We start from the raw sequence: 16,927 nt of genomic DNA on the forward strand, positions 1-16,927 counted from the left end.
GGTGACGGGGCAGGCTCTGGATGTCTCCATCATAGTTACTACTTCCTTTCCATTCTCTCCTCTTTAATAGTGAGTCACTAGCTCACACCCCAGGAGAGGAGAGCTGAGCTGTACCTCTCAGAGGGGGATATATTCATAAATATTATTTGGAATTCCTCTATAAGGAAGGTTCAACCCTTCCCTCCCATTTATTTAGATCAGTATGGACTCCTGGACCTTTTTCTTAATTCTTTGGGTAATGAGCCAATAATGCCATTATTTATTGTGCTACTCAGATTGCCCTGTGTTGGTCTTTGCCCTCTTTCAGGCTGGCTCCTGTGGCCTGCTGACACACCTCCACCCCTTGCTTTTCCTCCGGGCATTTTTTTGCTTTCTGGCACGAGGTGTCCCAGGCTTATTTTGTACACTTCCTGTCCCAGCCCTGCAATCAGTCATTTCTCCCAGGAGCCCTGGGTCCTTTTAAGTAGAAGACTGGCATTCAGAAACCAAAATCTGAGTGAGAGGATTATTTTTTTAAATGGATAGAAACATCCTTATGTTAAAAACTCAAATAGTCTAAAAGGTGTGAAGAGAAAAGTCAGTCTCCCTCCAACCCATGAGCCCCCGTTTCCCCTCCCAAGGACAGCTACTCTTTTTTTTTTTTAATTTATTTATTTTTGGCTTCGTTGCTGACGTGGGCTTTCTCTAGTTGCGGCGAGCGGGGGCTGTTCTTCGTTGCGGTGCGCGGGCTTCTCATTGCGGTGGCTTCTCTTGTTGCAGAGCACAGGCTCTTGGCACGCGGGCTTCAGTAGTTGTGGCTCATTGGCCCTAGAGCACAGGCTCAGTAGTTGTGGCACACGGGCTTAGTTGCTCCGCGGCATGTGGGATCTTCCCAGACCAGGGATCAAACCCGTGTCCCCTGCACTGGCAGGCGGATTCTTAACCACTGCGCCACCAGGGAGGTCCCTGGGGCAGCTACTCTTGATGATTGATTTCTGGTGTCTCCTTTCAGAAACAGGTGATGCTATACCTTACAGCGTTACAGTGAGGACAGAGAAGAGCTGAGGGACTAGAGGCAGGGCCCAGCAAGATGCCCATCATTTCTTCCCTCCTCCTGTCTCTCTGTCTTCCCTCCCTGGCCCAGCATTTCTGCAGAGGGCGGGCAGGCACAGGTACGGACAGTGGGGAGAGGGTCGGGAGCAACGGAGAGAAGGAGGCTACTCACTAATGGCCCCGGTGTACGTCGGCTGTGTGAGGTCCTTGGGCACCTTCCTGTAGATGTCAAACCTGTGGAGAGCAAAGGGGACGGGGTGAGGTGGGCGCAAAGGGCAGGTGTCAGGCAGCGGGGGAAATGGTGCTGGCTGGTGTGCCCAGCAGCCGCCATTCTTCCCCGAACCATTTCCTCCAAGAGGCCTGAAGGACGTCCCCTGCCCCCCATGGGATCCTGGCTCCCACACCTCCTTTGTCGCACTGCCTCACTACTTATCACCCCCTGAGACAGATGGCCTGGACCCCTCATCTGATTCTGGTTCTTGGTTGGTCTTGCCCCCAAGAGAATGTAAGCTCCATGAGGGCAGGGACCTTGTTAAGTGTTGTGCCCTGCCGTGTCCCCAGACCCTTGCTTGGGCCTGGGGCACAAGAGGCCCCTAGTAAGCACTGGGGGAATGAACTGAACCTGGGCGTTGGCTTTGTCTGACGCTGAAGGGAATGGGCAAGCGCAGTCTCTCCTGAGTTCTCTGACGGCGCTGCATTCTTGCCTGGCGTCACCTCTCCGCCCCCTCTTCCATTTCCTGCCTCTACCTCCTCTTGTTTCCACTCCCCCCTTCCCCAGCTTCTGCAGCCTTCTTCTTGGAGATTCTCCGGAACTCCAAGGCAGTAGGTTAACAGAAAATCCTGCCTGGGGCTGACATCGGCTCGTGACAGCCCTGGCTCCAGCTCACGTGGGTTTCTGCCCAGACACAGAGCAGACGCCTTTTTTTCATATGGATCCCACCAGAGCAGACTGGTGGGGTGGTGGTGGAAGAACTGAGGGCTTTGGAGTCAGGCAGACGCGGGTGTAATTCTGGCCAGTTGTTTTAAGGGGTAAGGCCCCTAGAATCAGACTGCCCTGGGTTCAGATCTTGGCTGGTCTTCTTCCTTGCTGTGTGATGTCAGGCAAACGATGTCACCTCTCTGAGCCTCAGTTTCCTTTTCTGTACTACTACGAGACCCCGCCAGGCCCCTGAGTAGGGGAAAGAAACGTCAGCGGAGGAGCTGACACAGAGCGTTCCCAGGCACTTGGCTTCTTCCCCTTCACTTGACGAGCAAGCAGCTCTAAGTCCACAGCCCTTTCCCGGCTCTCTGGTGAAGAGGCTGGCAGCTCCGCCCTCCAGGGGTGATGGGCTGGTGGATGGTTCCTCTTGGGTGATTGGGAAACAAGGTTAGTGCCGTGCTAACCCCAATGCAATGACATGGAAATCTTGCATAAGATCTGATACTTGACTCCTGTTGCGTTCACTCTAATGACACGTGAAAGGTGCTTGGTTCCTCAAGACCTCAGAGGAGAAAACACTCCTATAGGCTGCAGAGCTAAAAGCTATCACTTTCTCTCCCACCTGCTCAGCCACCAGTCCCCTGTGCTTAGGGCCCGAAGGGCGCTAAGAACTGGGGCTGGGAGTGTGGTCAGGAGGGGTGGGGGCCTCATGTGACTCAGCTATCCATCCCTACTCACCTCCCTTATTCTGAAAATGCTGCCCACTTTACCTGTGGGAGGCATATTAGAGGAGAGAGTATGTACTGGGGAGTTAGCCTGCCTGGGCTTAAATGTGACCCCACCACTGTGTGACCTTGGAAGTGTCAGTGAACCTCTCTGTGCCTCAGTTCCTCTGTCTGCAAAGTGGGGGCAACAACAGTAACTATCTCACTGCATAGGGATTAGAACCAAATGACTTGGTGCATATAAAGCACTCAGAACCATGCCTGGCACCCAAAAGTACTATATCAGTATCTGCTGTTACTATGATCAATGTTTATTTGGCTGACATTTATGAGCACCTACTACGTGCTAGCCCTCTTTCAGGTACTAGAGACATGGAGATAAAATCAGCCCTCAGCTCTGTGTACCTGTAGTTTAGCAGCAAAGACAAAGAGGGGACCAAAAAGGAGAACGTGGTGCTGCCCCACCATGGGGTATGCTGGAGGTGCCAGATGAACCTGGAAAGGGCACCTGGGGTCATTTTGAAGCTTCCAGAAAGAGCTGATGTCTGAGCAGGAGGATGGGAGAAAGGGTAGGTGCAGGCAGAGACTGGTCCAGGTAGTAAGAACAGCAAAAGCAGAGATGAAGAAGAGGATGGAGCCTGATGTGCTGGAAGGCTAAGTTTACCTGCCTGTGGTGCTAGGACGGGAATGGAGGGAGTGGATGCTGGAGAGGCAAGAGGGGCTTACAAGCCAGCTTCCTGGTCCAGTTAATACCTGGTTCCTACCCTGGGCCCACAGCCAGAAACTGGGCCTCATGGTTTAATAAATATATGAGCCACCATTTCAAAACTGGGAGTTTTATGGGAAGTCAAAGGCTGTCCAGGGTAAGGAGCGGGGAGTGGCCTAGAGCAGAGTGTCCGAACCTGACAAGGGTGAGAGAGGGAGAGATGGGAGATGGTTGTGTACAGGGGGGCTGATCAAATATATAAATACAGTGAGGATAATGGGGGCCGGGTGCCTCACTGTTAGGGAAGGGAGGTATACATAGAGAGAGAAGGAGAATAAACCCCATGGTGTTAGAGTGGAAATGAAGGTATTGCTGTGAATTCGTGGTTTTCAGCAAACACAAATAGAGAAATATCCATGTGTGTAGACACATCACGTATACATTTATTTCCTAGCTCGGTCTATAGAGAGGGTGCAGGAACACTGACAGCCAGACAGCAGTGAGCACATCTGGACCTCAAACCTTGGCTTCTAAGTATCATTCTTTACTCAAAGGAATCAGCTCCTTGGAGAAATGGCTGATTCCAGGGCTGGGTAGGGAAAATGCAAGATGAGCCTGGAGTATCTTCTTATGTCAGAAAGCAAGAAAGAATGATGGGACATATCAAAAGGACAAGAAGTCAGCTTAAAGGGGCCCCCGCTGGCCAAAGAAGGGGCAATATAAGCATTAAAATCAACAATCACAGTAATAGATTATGACCCGTTAGATAAAATAGGAAGCCAAAGATCTACATAGATGTAAATAAAGAAATGAGTAAATCAAGTCTGATGAGGAATGGGATACTTCCATACCTTCTAAGTAGCCCCCCCCCAAATCTTTATTAATCATAAAGGGAAAAAGGTAACTTTACAGAGGAGAAACTTGACAGACATCACCGTAATCGAGTGACCAAAGGGAGTGTCACCAGTAAGGAGACACATCATATGCCTCCTGATATGAAGTACTGGGGAGGGTACCCCATCACTCCTGTGGGGAACTTGCTCAAGTGTACAACCTCAGATGAATTATGAGAAAACCTCAAACAAATCCAAACTGAGTGTCATGCTACAAAATGACTGGCCAGCCTTTGTCAAAAGTATCAAGGACACGAAGGCCAAGTAAAGACTAAGGAACGGTCAGAGATTGGAGGAGACTAAAGAAATGTGACCACGAAACCCCGCAGGCTGTCCTGGATCAGAGAGAGGACATCAGTGGGACCACTGACGGGATTAGAATAAGATCTGTAGATGAGTTAATAGTACTGTAGAATGTTCTTTTCCTGGTTTTGAAAATGGTTTGGTTACATAAGATGTTATATAATGTTATATAACGTTTAAGGAAGCCTGGGTAAAGGGCATATGGGAAGTCTTTGTATTATTTTCGCAATTTTTTGGCAAGTCTTCAATTATTTCAAAATGAAAAGTTAAGATCTTTTTTTAATTTAATGAAAAAAAATTTAAAGCTTAAGCGGGAGACTTCATGTAAAAATCCCACCCAGCTTGCTTTCTTTGTGCATGTTTGGTCCCTTTAGGCATCAGAATTTGAGATGCTGGCTTAACAAGTGTTGGTCAGGTGTGCTGGGTGTCAGGCAGAGCCTGTCTTTGTCAACAGAGGGAGGGGAGATGAAGGCTGAGCGAACAAAGGTCTAAGAGAGGAGGCGAGACTTGGACAAAACTATAGGAGGCAATGGAAATCAAAGAAGGTAGGTGCTCCGGAAAGAGTGAATGACGCAAACCAAAATCACTGCCATCCCACGTGGGGTGTGTTCCCACGTATATTTGTATTTAAGTCTCATCTCACAGTAACTCTGCCAGATACTGATATCCCATTTTTCCAGGAAGAAAACTAAGGCTGAGCCATAAGCAACTTGCTCAAAGTCAGCAAGTCAATTTAGCAGAGCTGGGATTCATACCCAAGTCTGGGTCCATAGGCCATTGTCCTTCCGCTGCCCTGTACTTACGGGAATCAGTTTAGAGCTCATTTATTGGTAAACTGAAGTCTCAAGGTTTTGCTTATTTGCTTTTCTGAAGATGCTGCCCCAGAGCAGATGGGGCTCTCTTGGAAAACAGGGACCAGCGCAAAACACATTCATTCATTCAATAGGTATTTACTAAGTACCTACCAGCAGTGCTCTAGACGGTGGGAAAATGCAAGTGCTCAAGGTAGACATGGTCCCTGCCCTCATGAAACTGTCGGTCTAGCAATGCTGTTGGCTCCTTGAGAAGGGCCACCTAAACAGAATGTTCTCTGATAATGATTCCATTCCCATGCCGCAAATCCAAGCTGGGGAGTGGTGGTAGGGTAAAGGGGTAGCTGAAAAGGACCCTGGGTTCAGAGTTGACCACAAGCCAAGTGAGTCAGCAGTGAATGGGCCACCGGGAGGCTGGTGAGAACCCAGGCATGTGACAGATCAGGAAGTCAGCCGTCGTCTCTGGCTCCCATTAGTCAGTCCCTCACTGCGGTGATGTGGTGATGCGATTAGATGTGGCCACCCACTGTCAGGGGAATGTAGAGGAAAGGGTAAGGAGAAAGGGGGAGAGGGGAAAGGATGCTTAGTGTACATCTAGTGTGTGCTGGACTCATGCTAGGCCCTGGACCAACATGTTCTCATCTAATTCTCTCAGCCAACTTGTGAGTTGGGGATTGTTATCCCATTTTACAGATGAGGCTCAGAGGCTGCTGACTTGGCTAAGCTCTCACACCTATGAAGTGTCACAGCAGGGATCTGAATCCAGGCCCAGTTTACATTCTTGTTGCTTTTCCCAACGATGTGGGGATAAACCAGGACCATTTGGGTGGAAAATACTTCTTAGGAAGAAAGATTAAAGAATTGGAGTTGCTTGGCCTTAAATAGAGAAAGCTAAAGGATAGATTCTTTATGTTTGTCCAAAAATGTTCTTTCCCTGTCCTCCCCCTAGAGTGTGAGTTTCTCACGGGAAGAACCTGGGCCTCCTTGCTGCCCAGGCTTGCCCAATCCAGGCCCTTGGGGAACTGATCTGAACGAATGGGTCAATGGATGAACCTATACAAAGATAAGGTCCACTGGCTGGCCCCATAAACAAGATTAAGATGAAATGGATGGTGGGGAAGCTGAGTGATGGGTCCTCAGGGGTTCCTTGTACTGTATTTAGACATGTTCACTTACAAAAAAGGCAAAATAGGCTTAAATGAAAGCAAGAAAACAATCAACTGGACTAAGAAAGACTGAGCTAGATGCCAGAAGAATGGGAGCAGTGCCCAGAGGCAGGTGGACCATAGGTTTGTCACCTGTTGGAACAGGACCCAAATGCGGAGACCCCAGGGGACCTCCTGCCTTCACCACGCTCTGCTGTTGGGTCTAGAAGGCGTTCTGAGATCACTGTGTCCAACCCATTCATTTTACAGAAGAGAAAACAGAAGCCCCAAGAAGGAGTGACTCACCCAATTCAAGGTATAATTAAACTCAGAGTATTTAAAACCAAAACAAGCCAATAAAAAGCTTGTGAAATCCTTGTTATCTCATGCTCTTGAAGTGTCATATGCTACTGACTTTCAACCAGGTGCAATCTGGGCCCCCCAGGGGAGTGTGGCCATGTCTGGAGATATTTTTGGTTGTCACCCGGGGGAGTGGGTGGTACCCAGCAGGTAGAAAGCCAGGGAAGCTAATGCATCCTCCAATCCTACAAGGCACAGCCCCCTACAACAAAGGACACCAGCCCCAAATGTCCATGGCACTAAAGTTGAGAAACCCTGCTGTAGGCAGAGAAAACCTTCCCATGCGGGAAGCTCATTTTCCCACTGAGCCTATGTTCTCTCCACAGAGACGCCTCCAGTTGCCTCTGCTCCGTCTGGGTGAAGTCATGGCCGTGGCCTTGATCACCCCTGCGGTCTTTCCCTGTCCTTTTCCGCTCTGTGCCTGAGAAGGCACACTTGGAGAGACCTGGGCAAAGGAACCCCCAGGGAAGAAATAAAGTCCCCCTGAATTTGTGACTTCTTATAAAGGTGCAGTAAGTACGAGTGTCACCATATGAATCAAAAAGGTGCTCAACCCGTGCCTCTAACTTCATTGTAACTTAGGATCAGACAAATTCCTTAGGATAAAATATATGTCAACATCAGAACTAGAAGTCGATGAGAATATAGGATTTACTTAACAGAAATTCACTGTACAGGCCACATCTAAGCCTACAGAGCGAGGGACGGCTGCATAACCTCACCCAAAATAAACACGCGTAAGTCTTCTCTTGCTCCCAAACAAGGAAACTGCCGCTGGAAATCTCTGACTAATGGATTTCTTCTGTAATTTCTTTTCATAGCAGAATGCCTCAACTCTTGCTATTTTAACTTTTGCTGCTTGGGACCTCACTTCTCCCCTGCTCTTGAAGACAAATCTCAGATCGCCCTGTGGTTCGCCACGTGTGGGCGGCCACCAGGCAGGCGCTCGTGATGTCACTGTTTCCACGGCCTAATGAAATTAGACGCCATTTAGGAGAAAGTCATTGGAAGTGGTGGGTCACTCATCCCAAAAATAGTCAGTGAGGCTTAGTTGGTTCTTTGGCCTGCTCACCCCTGCCCACCAGCCTGCCAGAGCCCTCGGTGTCAAGCCCAGGGAGTTGGGTGAAAAATGTGCTTGTTGGTTCACTTACTCATCTCTTCCACCTTACTGAGAACCACTGGTGTGTGTGCACATGCACGTGTGTTGAAGGGCACACAGAGGTAAACAAATGGACGCACCAGAGCCTAACGCGGCTGGGAGAGAACCGTGCAAGCACCTGTTCTAATCAGCCCCAGAATCACTCTCACCGCCCCCGAATCCTGTCCTTGACATTCAAACTACGACTGTGAGCTCACACGCCACTCCTCCCTCTGTCAGAAGGATGGGGAAAACATCTGTCTGTTTCCAGCCCAGATGGAGGAGCTTAGAGGGGGGAATAATGATAACAATAGCAATCACAGCTACACTGCTACTGTCCCCATTGTGAGGGATCACGGTGCACCCGGCCTTGGACTTGGACTGTCCATTCATTAGCTCACATCCTCTGTACAGCCCTGTTCAGTGGATACCAGCATCCCCCCCATCTCACTTGCCCAAGATTCTGGGCCAGGATTCGAACTGCTGCAGTCTGGCCTCAGGACCTCTGCTCTGTCCACTGTACCCATGCCTGTCTGGGACAGGGAGACAGGCTGGGAGCGGGAGGCGTAGAGGCCTGTATCTGCAGGAGGGCTGGGTGATGATGCTCTTTGTACACAGTACTAACACGCACACAGTTCTCTCTCCAGCCCACCCCCTGTGGCTCTCTCCCTAAATCTCGGTGCCCTTGTGAAGGTCACTCGTCTACAGGGTGACCTCCCAGCTTCCGTCGCCTCCACCTGTGACCTCTCCTGTCTCAGAATACCCTCTCTGACCACAAAGCCCTGGCCAAAGGGAAAGAGGAGTACATTTGACTGCTGAGCTTCCAGAAGGCCCCTCTCAAGGCAGCCTTCCCCACCTTCCTGGGCGCTGTGGACGTATACATTCCCGGCACAGCTCCGAGACGGCTGCAGGGTCTTCCGCTCTTGCTGGGCTGGGACCGTCAGGTTTGTTCTTGAATCCACTGTGGGTCGTGCGGGGCTGGGCCCATTAACGGTATTCAGTACATTCCAGGTGAAAATATAAAATGACGTAGGCACAGGGCTATTACTCACCGCTGCACCAGCTGTAACAGCAAACAACTGGAGGCCATCCAAATGTCCATCCAGGGGGACCAGTTAATAAACTACAGACCATCCATAAAGTGGAGGAGGATGCAGCTATAAAGAGGAATGAGGAAGGTCTCTATAGAGTAAGAGAAAAAAGCAAACTGTGGAACACTGTGTTCTGTTAAATTTTGTGTGTGTGTGTTTAGGGTGCAGAGCAGCTGGAGGTAGCGATAAAAATAAATTTCCAACCTTGTTTATATCTTTAAAAAGAAACAATAGAAGGTGTAACCAAAAGCTAACACAAATGGTTACTTCTATTCTTCTTAGGAGATGCATAAAAATATTAAATATTTAGGGATACATTTGACAAAAGAAGTGCAAGACCCATACACAGAACACAATAAAACATTGCTGAGGGAAATTAAAGAAGACCTAAGTAAATAGAGAAATACACTGCGTTAATGGGTCAGAAGACTCGATATGGTTAAGATGGCAGCGATCTGTAGATTCAACTCAATTCCAACCAAAACTCCAGCAGGCGTTTTTTGTAGGATTTGGCAAGCTGACTCTAAGATTCATACGGAAATGCACAGGACTTAGAAGAACCAAGACAACTTTGAAAAAGAACAAAGTTGGATCTGACTTCAAGACTTCCTATAAACCTTACAGAAGAAAACATAGCGGAAAATCTTAGTGCTCTTAGGTTAGGCAAAGACTTTAGATGAGACACCAAAAGCGTGATCCATAAAAGAAAAAAATCATAAATAAGGCCTCATCAAGATGAAAAGCTTCCATTCTTCAAAAGGCATTGTTAAAAGAATGAAAAGACAAGCCACATACTAGGAAAAATAGATGTGAATCACATGTCTGTTAAAGGATTTCTATTCAGTATAAAGAACTCACAACTCAGGAATAAGATTTGAACAGGCATTTCACCAAAGATTCCCTGATGGTGAATAACCACATGAAATGAGGCGAATATCAGAGTCATTGGGGAAATGCAAATTAAAACCACAGAGGTACTATTAGAATGGCTGAAATTATAAAGACTGGTCACACCAGGTGTTGGTGAGGATGTGGAGCAACTGGAACGCTCAGGCGTTGCTGGCGGAATGTAAAGTAGTATAACCACTATGGAATAGAGTTTAGCGGTTTCTGAAAATGTTCAATACACACTTACCATACGATCCAGCCATTCTATGCCTAGGCATTTACCCAAGAGAAATGGAAGTATTTTCCCATACAGAGACATGTATATGAACATTCATGGAAGCTTAATTTGTAATAGTCACAAACTAGAAACAACCCAAATATCCATCAACGGGCAAATGGACAGATGGCATATCCACAAAACAGAATATTACTCAGCACTGAAAAGGAATGAAGTATTGACAGGAGCAACATGGATGATTCTCAAAATAATTACGCTGAATGAAAGCCAATACAGTATGATTCCAACTATATACAATTCTAGAAAGTATAAACTAATCTAGAGTGACAGCAGATCATTGGTTGCCCAGGGAGGGAAGAAGGGAGAGACTTGAGGAAACTCAGGGGGGTGATAAATATGTTCATTATCTTGTGATGGTGGTTTCATGGGTGTATACATATGTCAAATTTCTCCAACTGTACACTTTAAGTATGTGAAGTTTATTGTAGGTCAATTATACCTCAGTAAAACTGTTGGAAAAAAACTTTTTCATGATAGCCACGAATGAAACACATCAAATACATTAAGCAACCTATGAGTTCATATTGATACTTCATAAAACAAAACCCCAAAGAAAGCCTCATTGGATACCTTTGAAGATGCTAAGCCATTATTCTGAAAAGTGGTAAATAAAGGGAAAGCATTTATTCTGATTTTTTTTGATATACACAGTGTATATCTAGGTAACCAAACAGCTGATGAGGACAAAGTCCTATTTTACAGAATAATTTCAAAGAATAATGTGGAAGGACTAATAGAATTAGGAAAATCATCATTGTGCCTTCTCTGATGAAATACTGGATTTAGGCATTTACCAGCAAGGATGGGAAGTTTCATAACAGATGCATCAGGCTGCTGCCACCTGAACCCAGTGACTGGTCTTAGCATCTCAAAGGGAAGACAGCAAGCTATTCTGTACCCCTCTCAATGTGATGCAGTAGGAGGTACACAGCACACTTCTTAATGACTGGCCTAGAATAGCCTCACATTTCACCTTCCATTTGATCCTTAACCCACAGCAGCTGGATGCCAGGCCCCCCTCACCCACTCTCTCTTCGTGCTATAGCTAAGATCACCCAAGAGTCCCTAAGGGTCTGATGCCATTGGCTCTCCTCAGTACTGCCTCTGCACCCATCCTGCTGACTGTCCCTTCCTTCTCAGATCTCTCTCTTCTCTTGGCTGCCTAAAGTACCATGGCATCCTCACTCTTCAGCATCTTCTGTGTCTGTTCCTCTTCCTCCTTCTGCCCCTGATATCTTGGTATAACCCCAAGGGTCTGTGTTGAGGCCCCTTCTCTTTTAACTCCCACCCCCAACTCATCTATGCCTTAATTTACTGTGCCGAGTTCCAGAGAGACAGGAGAAGGTCAACAAGACAGAATTAGTCCCTGTCCTCATGGCGCTCACACAGTAATGCCCCAGGAGCATCCTCATTCCTAAAGGCATCATGCCTGCCCTTCACACGTGACAGGTGCAGAACAAAACTCAACAGCACCTCACACAAAACCTGTTCCCAGAACAATGAGGTAGGAGAAACCACAGGGATCACGGAATCCAAATGTGCACATCTGTGGATAGTTAAAGTGAAACACGGCAAGGGCAGCAACATCTTGTGTTAGAGATAAGGATCTCTGATTCTTTCCAAGTCACCGCCTGTGTCCTCCTGGGGTTCCCAAATGTCTGAGAAGTGATGAGATGTGCTGTTCTTGGCCACCATGATGAGCAAGAAAGTAAAATAGCTGATCAGGAAGATAACTACCCATCCAGGCGATTCTCAGAAAGTGTTTTAGATGGGCTATCCGTAAAATGATGGAGGCCTCACTGGACTGGACAACGCCCTTGCCTGTTGCCTGGACCCAGGCTCATGGGGGAGAACGAAGCCCACACACAGCAGGGAGGGGGCACCAGTCTTACTATTTTTTTTTTTTTTTAGTCTTACTATTTACATTTAGTTGCATTAGCTCTAAATTCTTACGCAATCTGTTCCTTGAACAGTCAAGCAAGCATGCTCTCACCTCAGGCCCTTTGTCCTTTGCATTCTCTGTATCTGGAATGATTTCCCCTCAGATCTCTTCCTGTCTTGCTCTCTCACTTCTTTTAGGTCTATATTCAAATGTCACCTCCTCAAAGACCTGTCTTGGCTACCAGCTAAAACACACCACTCTCCATCTCCTTACTCTGCTGCCTTTTCCTTCACAGCACTTGCGATCACTACCTTGTGTTACGTGTGTTTGTGCACTGTTCCACTCCATCACTAGAATATAAGTTACAGGAGAGCAGGGGCCTGCCTGCCGTTGAATTCCACTGTATGCCCAGAGCCTAGAGAAGTGCCTGGCACACAGGAGGTCTATAGAAATACTTTGGAATGGACGAAGGAGGCAGTGTTTCTCGAAGTCTGGCCCATGGACCACTGCCTCAGAATCCACCAGGAAGCTGGTTAAGTGTGCAGATTCCAGGGCTCCGCTGCAGAATGAACTAAACCAGCACGGGGGTTTCGCATTGCCAAAAAAGTGCAGTTCAGGAGATGTCAAAGCATGCAAAGACTGCTACGGTATAAGTCAAGTGTTTATTTCCAACTTCAAATTTATTTCCTAAGACTTTCTGCTTGCACCCACCTGAGTTACTACAGGTCAACAGAGGGACAGGCAAGGAGACTGGTATTTCCCGGGCTCCTACCCTATGGGCCAAGCACTACTCAAGTCCCTTGACCTACTTTATCCCACTGAATCCCTTCCCCCTCACCCACAAGGTACCATCAACAAATGTAGAAACCAAGACTCAGAGAGGCTTAGCCACTTGCCTAAGCTCACACAGCCAGCAAGAGGCAGGGTCAGGATTGGAACCCAGGTCAGCCTCACCCAGAGGCTGCGCACTGACTCTCTGCAGCCTCCCCTGGGGCCCTTGGCTGTCCGTGCTGACCTCCCTTGCCCATGCACAGCCTGGCACCGACAGCAGGCTGGGGGTGCTTGGTGGGCGAGGGAAGGAGGAAGGGTCCCATGGAGCTATGGAACTGTGGTGCAGTGCCACTGAGGCCCCAGCAGAGCACAGCTGAACGGGGGTCCCCTCACCCCTACTGCCCCACCCCACCCTGCAACAGCCCAATGAGCTCATGCTCCCCCAGAAACAGGAAAGGCCTGGTGTCGGAGCCCGAGGCCGTCAGGCTGCCAGGGCTTGGCTGGGAGTCAGGCTTCCCACTCGTCAAGGCCACAGGGAGGGAGGGCTGGTGGTGGGGGGGCACAGCCAGGGCCCCCAACGTGTTTCCAAATCACTGGAAACAGGACGCAGCCGCTGGCCCCACACCAGGACACAACAACATCCCGAGCTCAGATGCTATAAATGGAAATGTATTCTTAGAGGGGCAGGACCTGAGCAGGGTTTTTCAGAAGTGACCCATCATTGGATAAAAATACAGACGGCATTTAAATGTTGAGCGGCGGAGCTATTCCGGGGATTAGATTCTCACGCCCCTGGCTCCCCGCCAGGGCACGGCCTTCAGCAGACATTTAAAAGGAAGAAACGATTGGTGCCGGTGTTTTAAGTTTAGGAGGAGAGAACTGGGGGAAAAGACAGCTGTGCCGAGATACCTGTGGAAGGGGCTCCCTTCAAGGGACCCCAAATGTCCTTTGACCTCCACCTGCCCACAGGATTCAGTTTTACTCTGCCATGAGACCACCTTTTGGACTACATCTCAGCTACCTCGAAAAGTGAAGGCTGAGTTTTGGCTAGACCTGGGGTTAGAAGCCTAGGACAGGATTAAGATTTTAAGAGATTTGCAGGTAAGGAAAGTATAATAGAGAAAAAAGCTGGAGGTGGCCCTGGTGTTACGAGGAGGGCAAGGACAGAATTTACTGAGCACCTCCCAGGAGCCAGCCTCTTGACTCACGTCATCTCATCAAATTCTCAAATCCGTTTGAGATACCAAAATGAGGTTCACCCCTATTTTTAAAGGAAAAGGAACTGGGGCTCACAAAAGACTGTGTAGAGGGGGTGAGTCTCAGGCTGAGACCCTGAGTGCAGGAAGACAAGCAGAAATGAGGCTGGGGAAAAGGGGTGGAAGGGCGTCCCATGTGGAGCGACAACTCCGGCCAAGTTTCATGGCTCCGGAAGCCCAAGGTCACTCAATCAGCAAGTGGCAAAGCTGAGGTCTGCGTCCTCGTCTGTCTGGACATGAAATTACTGTGCCACCCTAGGGAGCAGCTGTGTGCCTTAGGAAACAAGGTGGTTCACAAGTTAAAAGGTGAGATGTTCAGACAGTCCCATGCAAAAAGGCACAAGGAAAGGAATCAAAGGGTTCTCCTCGTTGGCCTGGGGGAGAGTTTAGTTGGTGACCGTTTTCCTTTGGGCACGTCTTGGTACTTTTCAGTTGTTCTATAATAAACAGGTTATAAATGGAAAAATAAAGACAGCTAGGGTCTTAGGAGACCTGTCGTGGGCTCCCCAGCCCCTGTCTCTCTATTATCTGCCTCTTCACCCCATGACCACAACATCTTGTTGCAGAAAGGCCCGTTCTGTGCCAGCTCTGTGCCTTGGCATGCACTGTGCCCTCTGTCTGCAGCACCCCTCTCTCTCCTTCTCTGCCAGCTCAATCATTCTCTCTGTCATTACTGAGTGCTCACTATGGACCACGCACTGTTCTAGGTGGTCAGACACAAAGCTCTCTGCCTTCACCTAGCTTACACCACAGTGGGGAAGACAAACAGTAAACGAACTAATATATGTCAGTGCTATGAAGAAAAATAAACCAGGCTAAGAGAACAGAATATGATGTGGGTACTGCTTCAGACGGGGTGTGAGGGGCGTCAGAGAAGGTTCATCTGACCAGATGACGTGCAAAACACGTATCTCATTTAAGTGAGACAGCAGCCACCTGGACGTCCAGGGAAGAGAGCTCCAGGTTGAAGGGATGGTAAGTGCAAAGGCCCTGAGGCAAGGAGCATATTTGGCAGGTTCCTCCAACAGCAAGGAGGCTGATACAGCTGCACTGGGAGGTGAGGTCAGAGGCCCCAGGTAGTTCTTTAAAACTTAGCTCACACACCCCTTCCTCTGCGACGCCACCTCCAATCAGCATGAGGCTGGCTGAGGCACCCTGTTCTGGGCTGCCATGGCCCCTGAGCTTCCCTCTGTCATCATTTGACACATGGTGTACTGTCATTATATATGTGTTGCACATTATATATGTACAATCGTGAATGAACAGCACATCCCACTATGTCTCACTAATACTATTGGTGTCTACCATCAACAGATGAATGGATAAAGAAGATGTGGTATATATATATATATATATATATATATATATATATACACACACACACACACATATATATATATGCACGCATACATATACACAATGGACTACTACTCAGCCATAAAGAATGAAATTCTGCCATTCACAACAACATGGACGGACTTGGAAGGTGTTACGCTAAGTGATATAAGTCAGACAGAGAAAGGCAAATACTGTATGTTATCACTTAAATGTGGAGTCTGAAAAATACAACAAACTAGTGAATACAAAAACAAAACAAAACAAAACCTGTATTACTTTACCATTTGTTTTCCGTCTATCTGTCCTTTATATCATAGCATTATAGTCATTAAAAAAAGAAAACTACTACTGGTGTCTTCCCCTCAAAGTTGTGAACTGTCCAAGGGCAGGCACTGGTCTTATACAGGGTGGGGTCCCCATTACCCGGCACTTAAGTGGGGAGCATCATTTTTAAGCAACAAGAGATCCGCAGAGTCACAGAAGACTGGTGGTCTTTCCGGGCCAAGAGCTCACCTGAGACGTGCAGGTGAGTCCCCTCAGGGAGCTCCAGCAATGAGATGTCACAGATGAGACCTATGTGAGGCAGGAAGTGGGTGACTGAGAGCGGGAGGGAAGGGGGCCTCCTCCCTACCTCCCCATTTCCTCCATCTGCCTCAACCTGTGCTTTCCTCACGAGCACGTAGCTTATCGGAGCCCTCGTTTTCAGGAGAGCCCACATGGGAAGATAAAAACTTAAAACCACTTCACCAGGGGGTGATGATTCACAGGCAGAAAACATCCCTCCCTTTGAAAATGATTCCAGGAAACAGCAAGCATCCCAAATGCATCAATGGGCCCAGACACTGATCCCCTAGCTGCTCACATCACCAAATGAGAGGCAACCAGGCACTGTGTGTCTCTGAAGGAAGTACACGCTCCCCAGTAGAAAATACCTGCTGAGGCTAGGCAGGTACTGAGATGAGAGAAGTGGGCCGGTGGGGCCTGCAGCAATCGGAGGGTCCACAGCTTATCTAAAGAGGGTAGAAAGCCCCCCAGCTTGGCCCATGGCTGGAACAAGGAGCCCCGGGGCGGCCAGATCAGGGAAAACCAGAAATCTGGGGCTTATGGGAAATTACCAATTTAAAAATGATGGCAACCAGGGTTTTTTTGTTTGTTTTTGTTTTTGAAATAAAACAATATGAGAATCAAAGAAAATACTTCTGTGGCTCATATTTGGCCTGAAGACTATCAGTTTGTGAACTTGGCCTCAAATCTTGAAGTATTTTTGCATCAGAATAGATGGCAGGACTGAAAAAATAGGAGAGGGCAAGAAGACCTAAGCACTGTAAAACCAGAAGGGAACTTTGAGATCACGGAGTTCCTGTGTGGTC

General features: G+C 48.1%; 1 protein-coding gene across 1 annotated transcript in view; it reads right to left on the reverse strand.

Annotated features, from left to right (window-relative positions):
- Nucleotides 1–16,927, reverse strand: part of ERGIC1 (endoplasmic reticulum-golgi intermediate compartment 1) — a 106,046-nt gene that overhangs the window by 54,346 nt on the left and 34,773 nt on the right. Inside the window, exon 2 of the mRNA XM_027084285.1 lies at nucleotides 1,205–1,266. Coding sequence (XP_026940086.1) covers nucleotides 1,205–1,266 — 62 coding nt within the window. The remainder of the gene's footprint in view (nucleotides 1–1,204; nucleotides 1,267–16,927) is intronic.

The sequence above is a fragment of the Aethalodelphis obliquidens genome, unplaced genomic scaffold (genome assembly GCF_003676395.1).
Source record: "Aethalodelphis obliquidens isolate GAN/ISIS:26980383/991018 unplaced genomic scaffold, ASM367639v1 scaffold52, whole genome shotgun sequence".
Classification (NCBI taxonomy): Eukaryota; Metazoa; Chordata; class Mammalia; order Artiodactyla; family Delphinidae; genus Aethalodelphis; species Aethalodelphis obliquidens.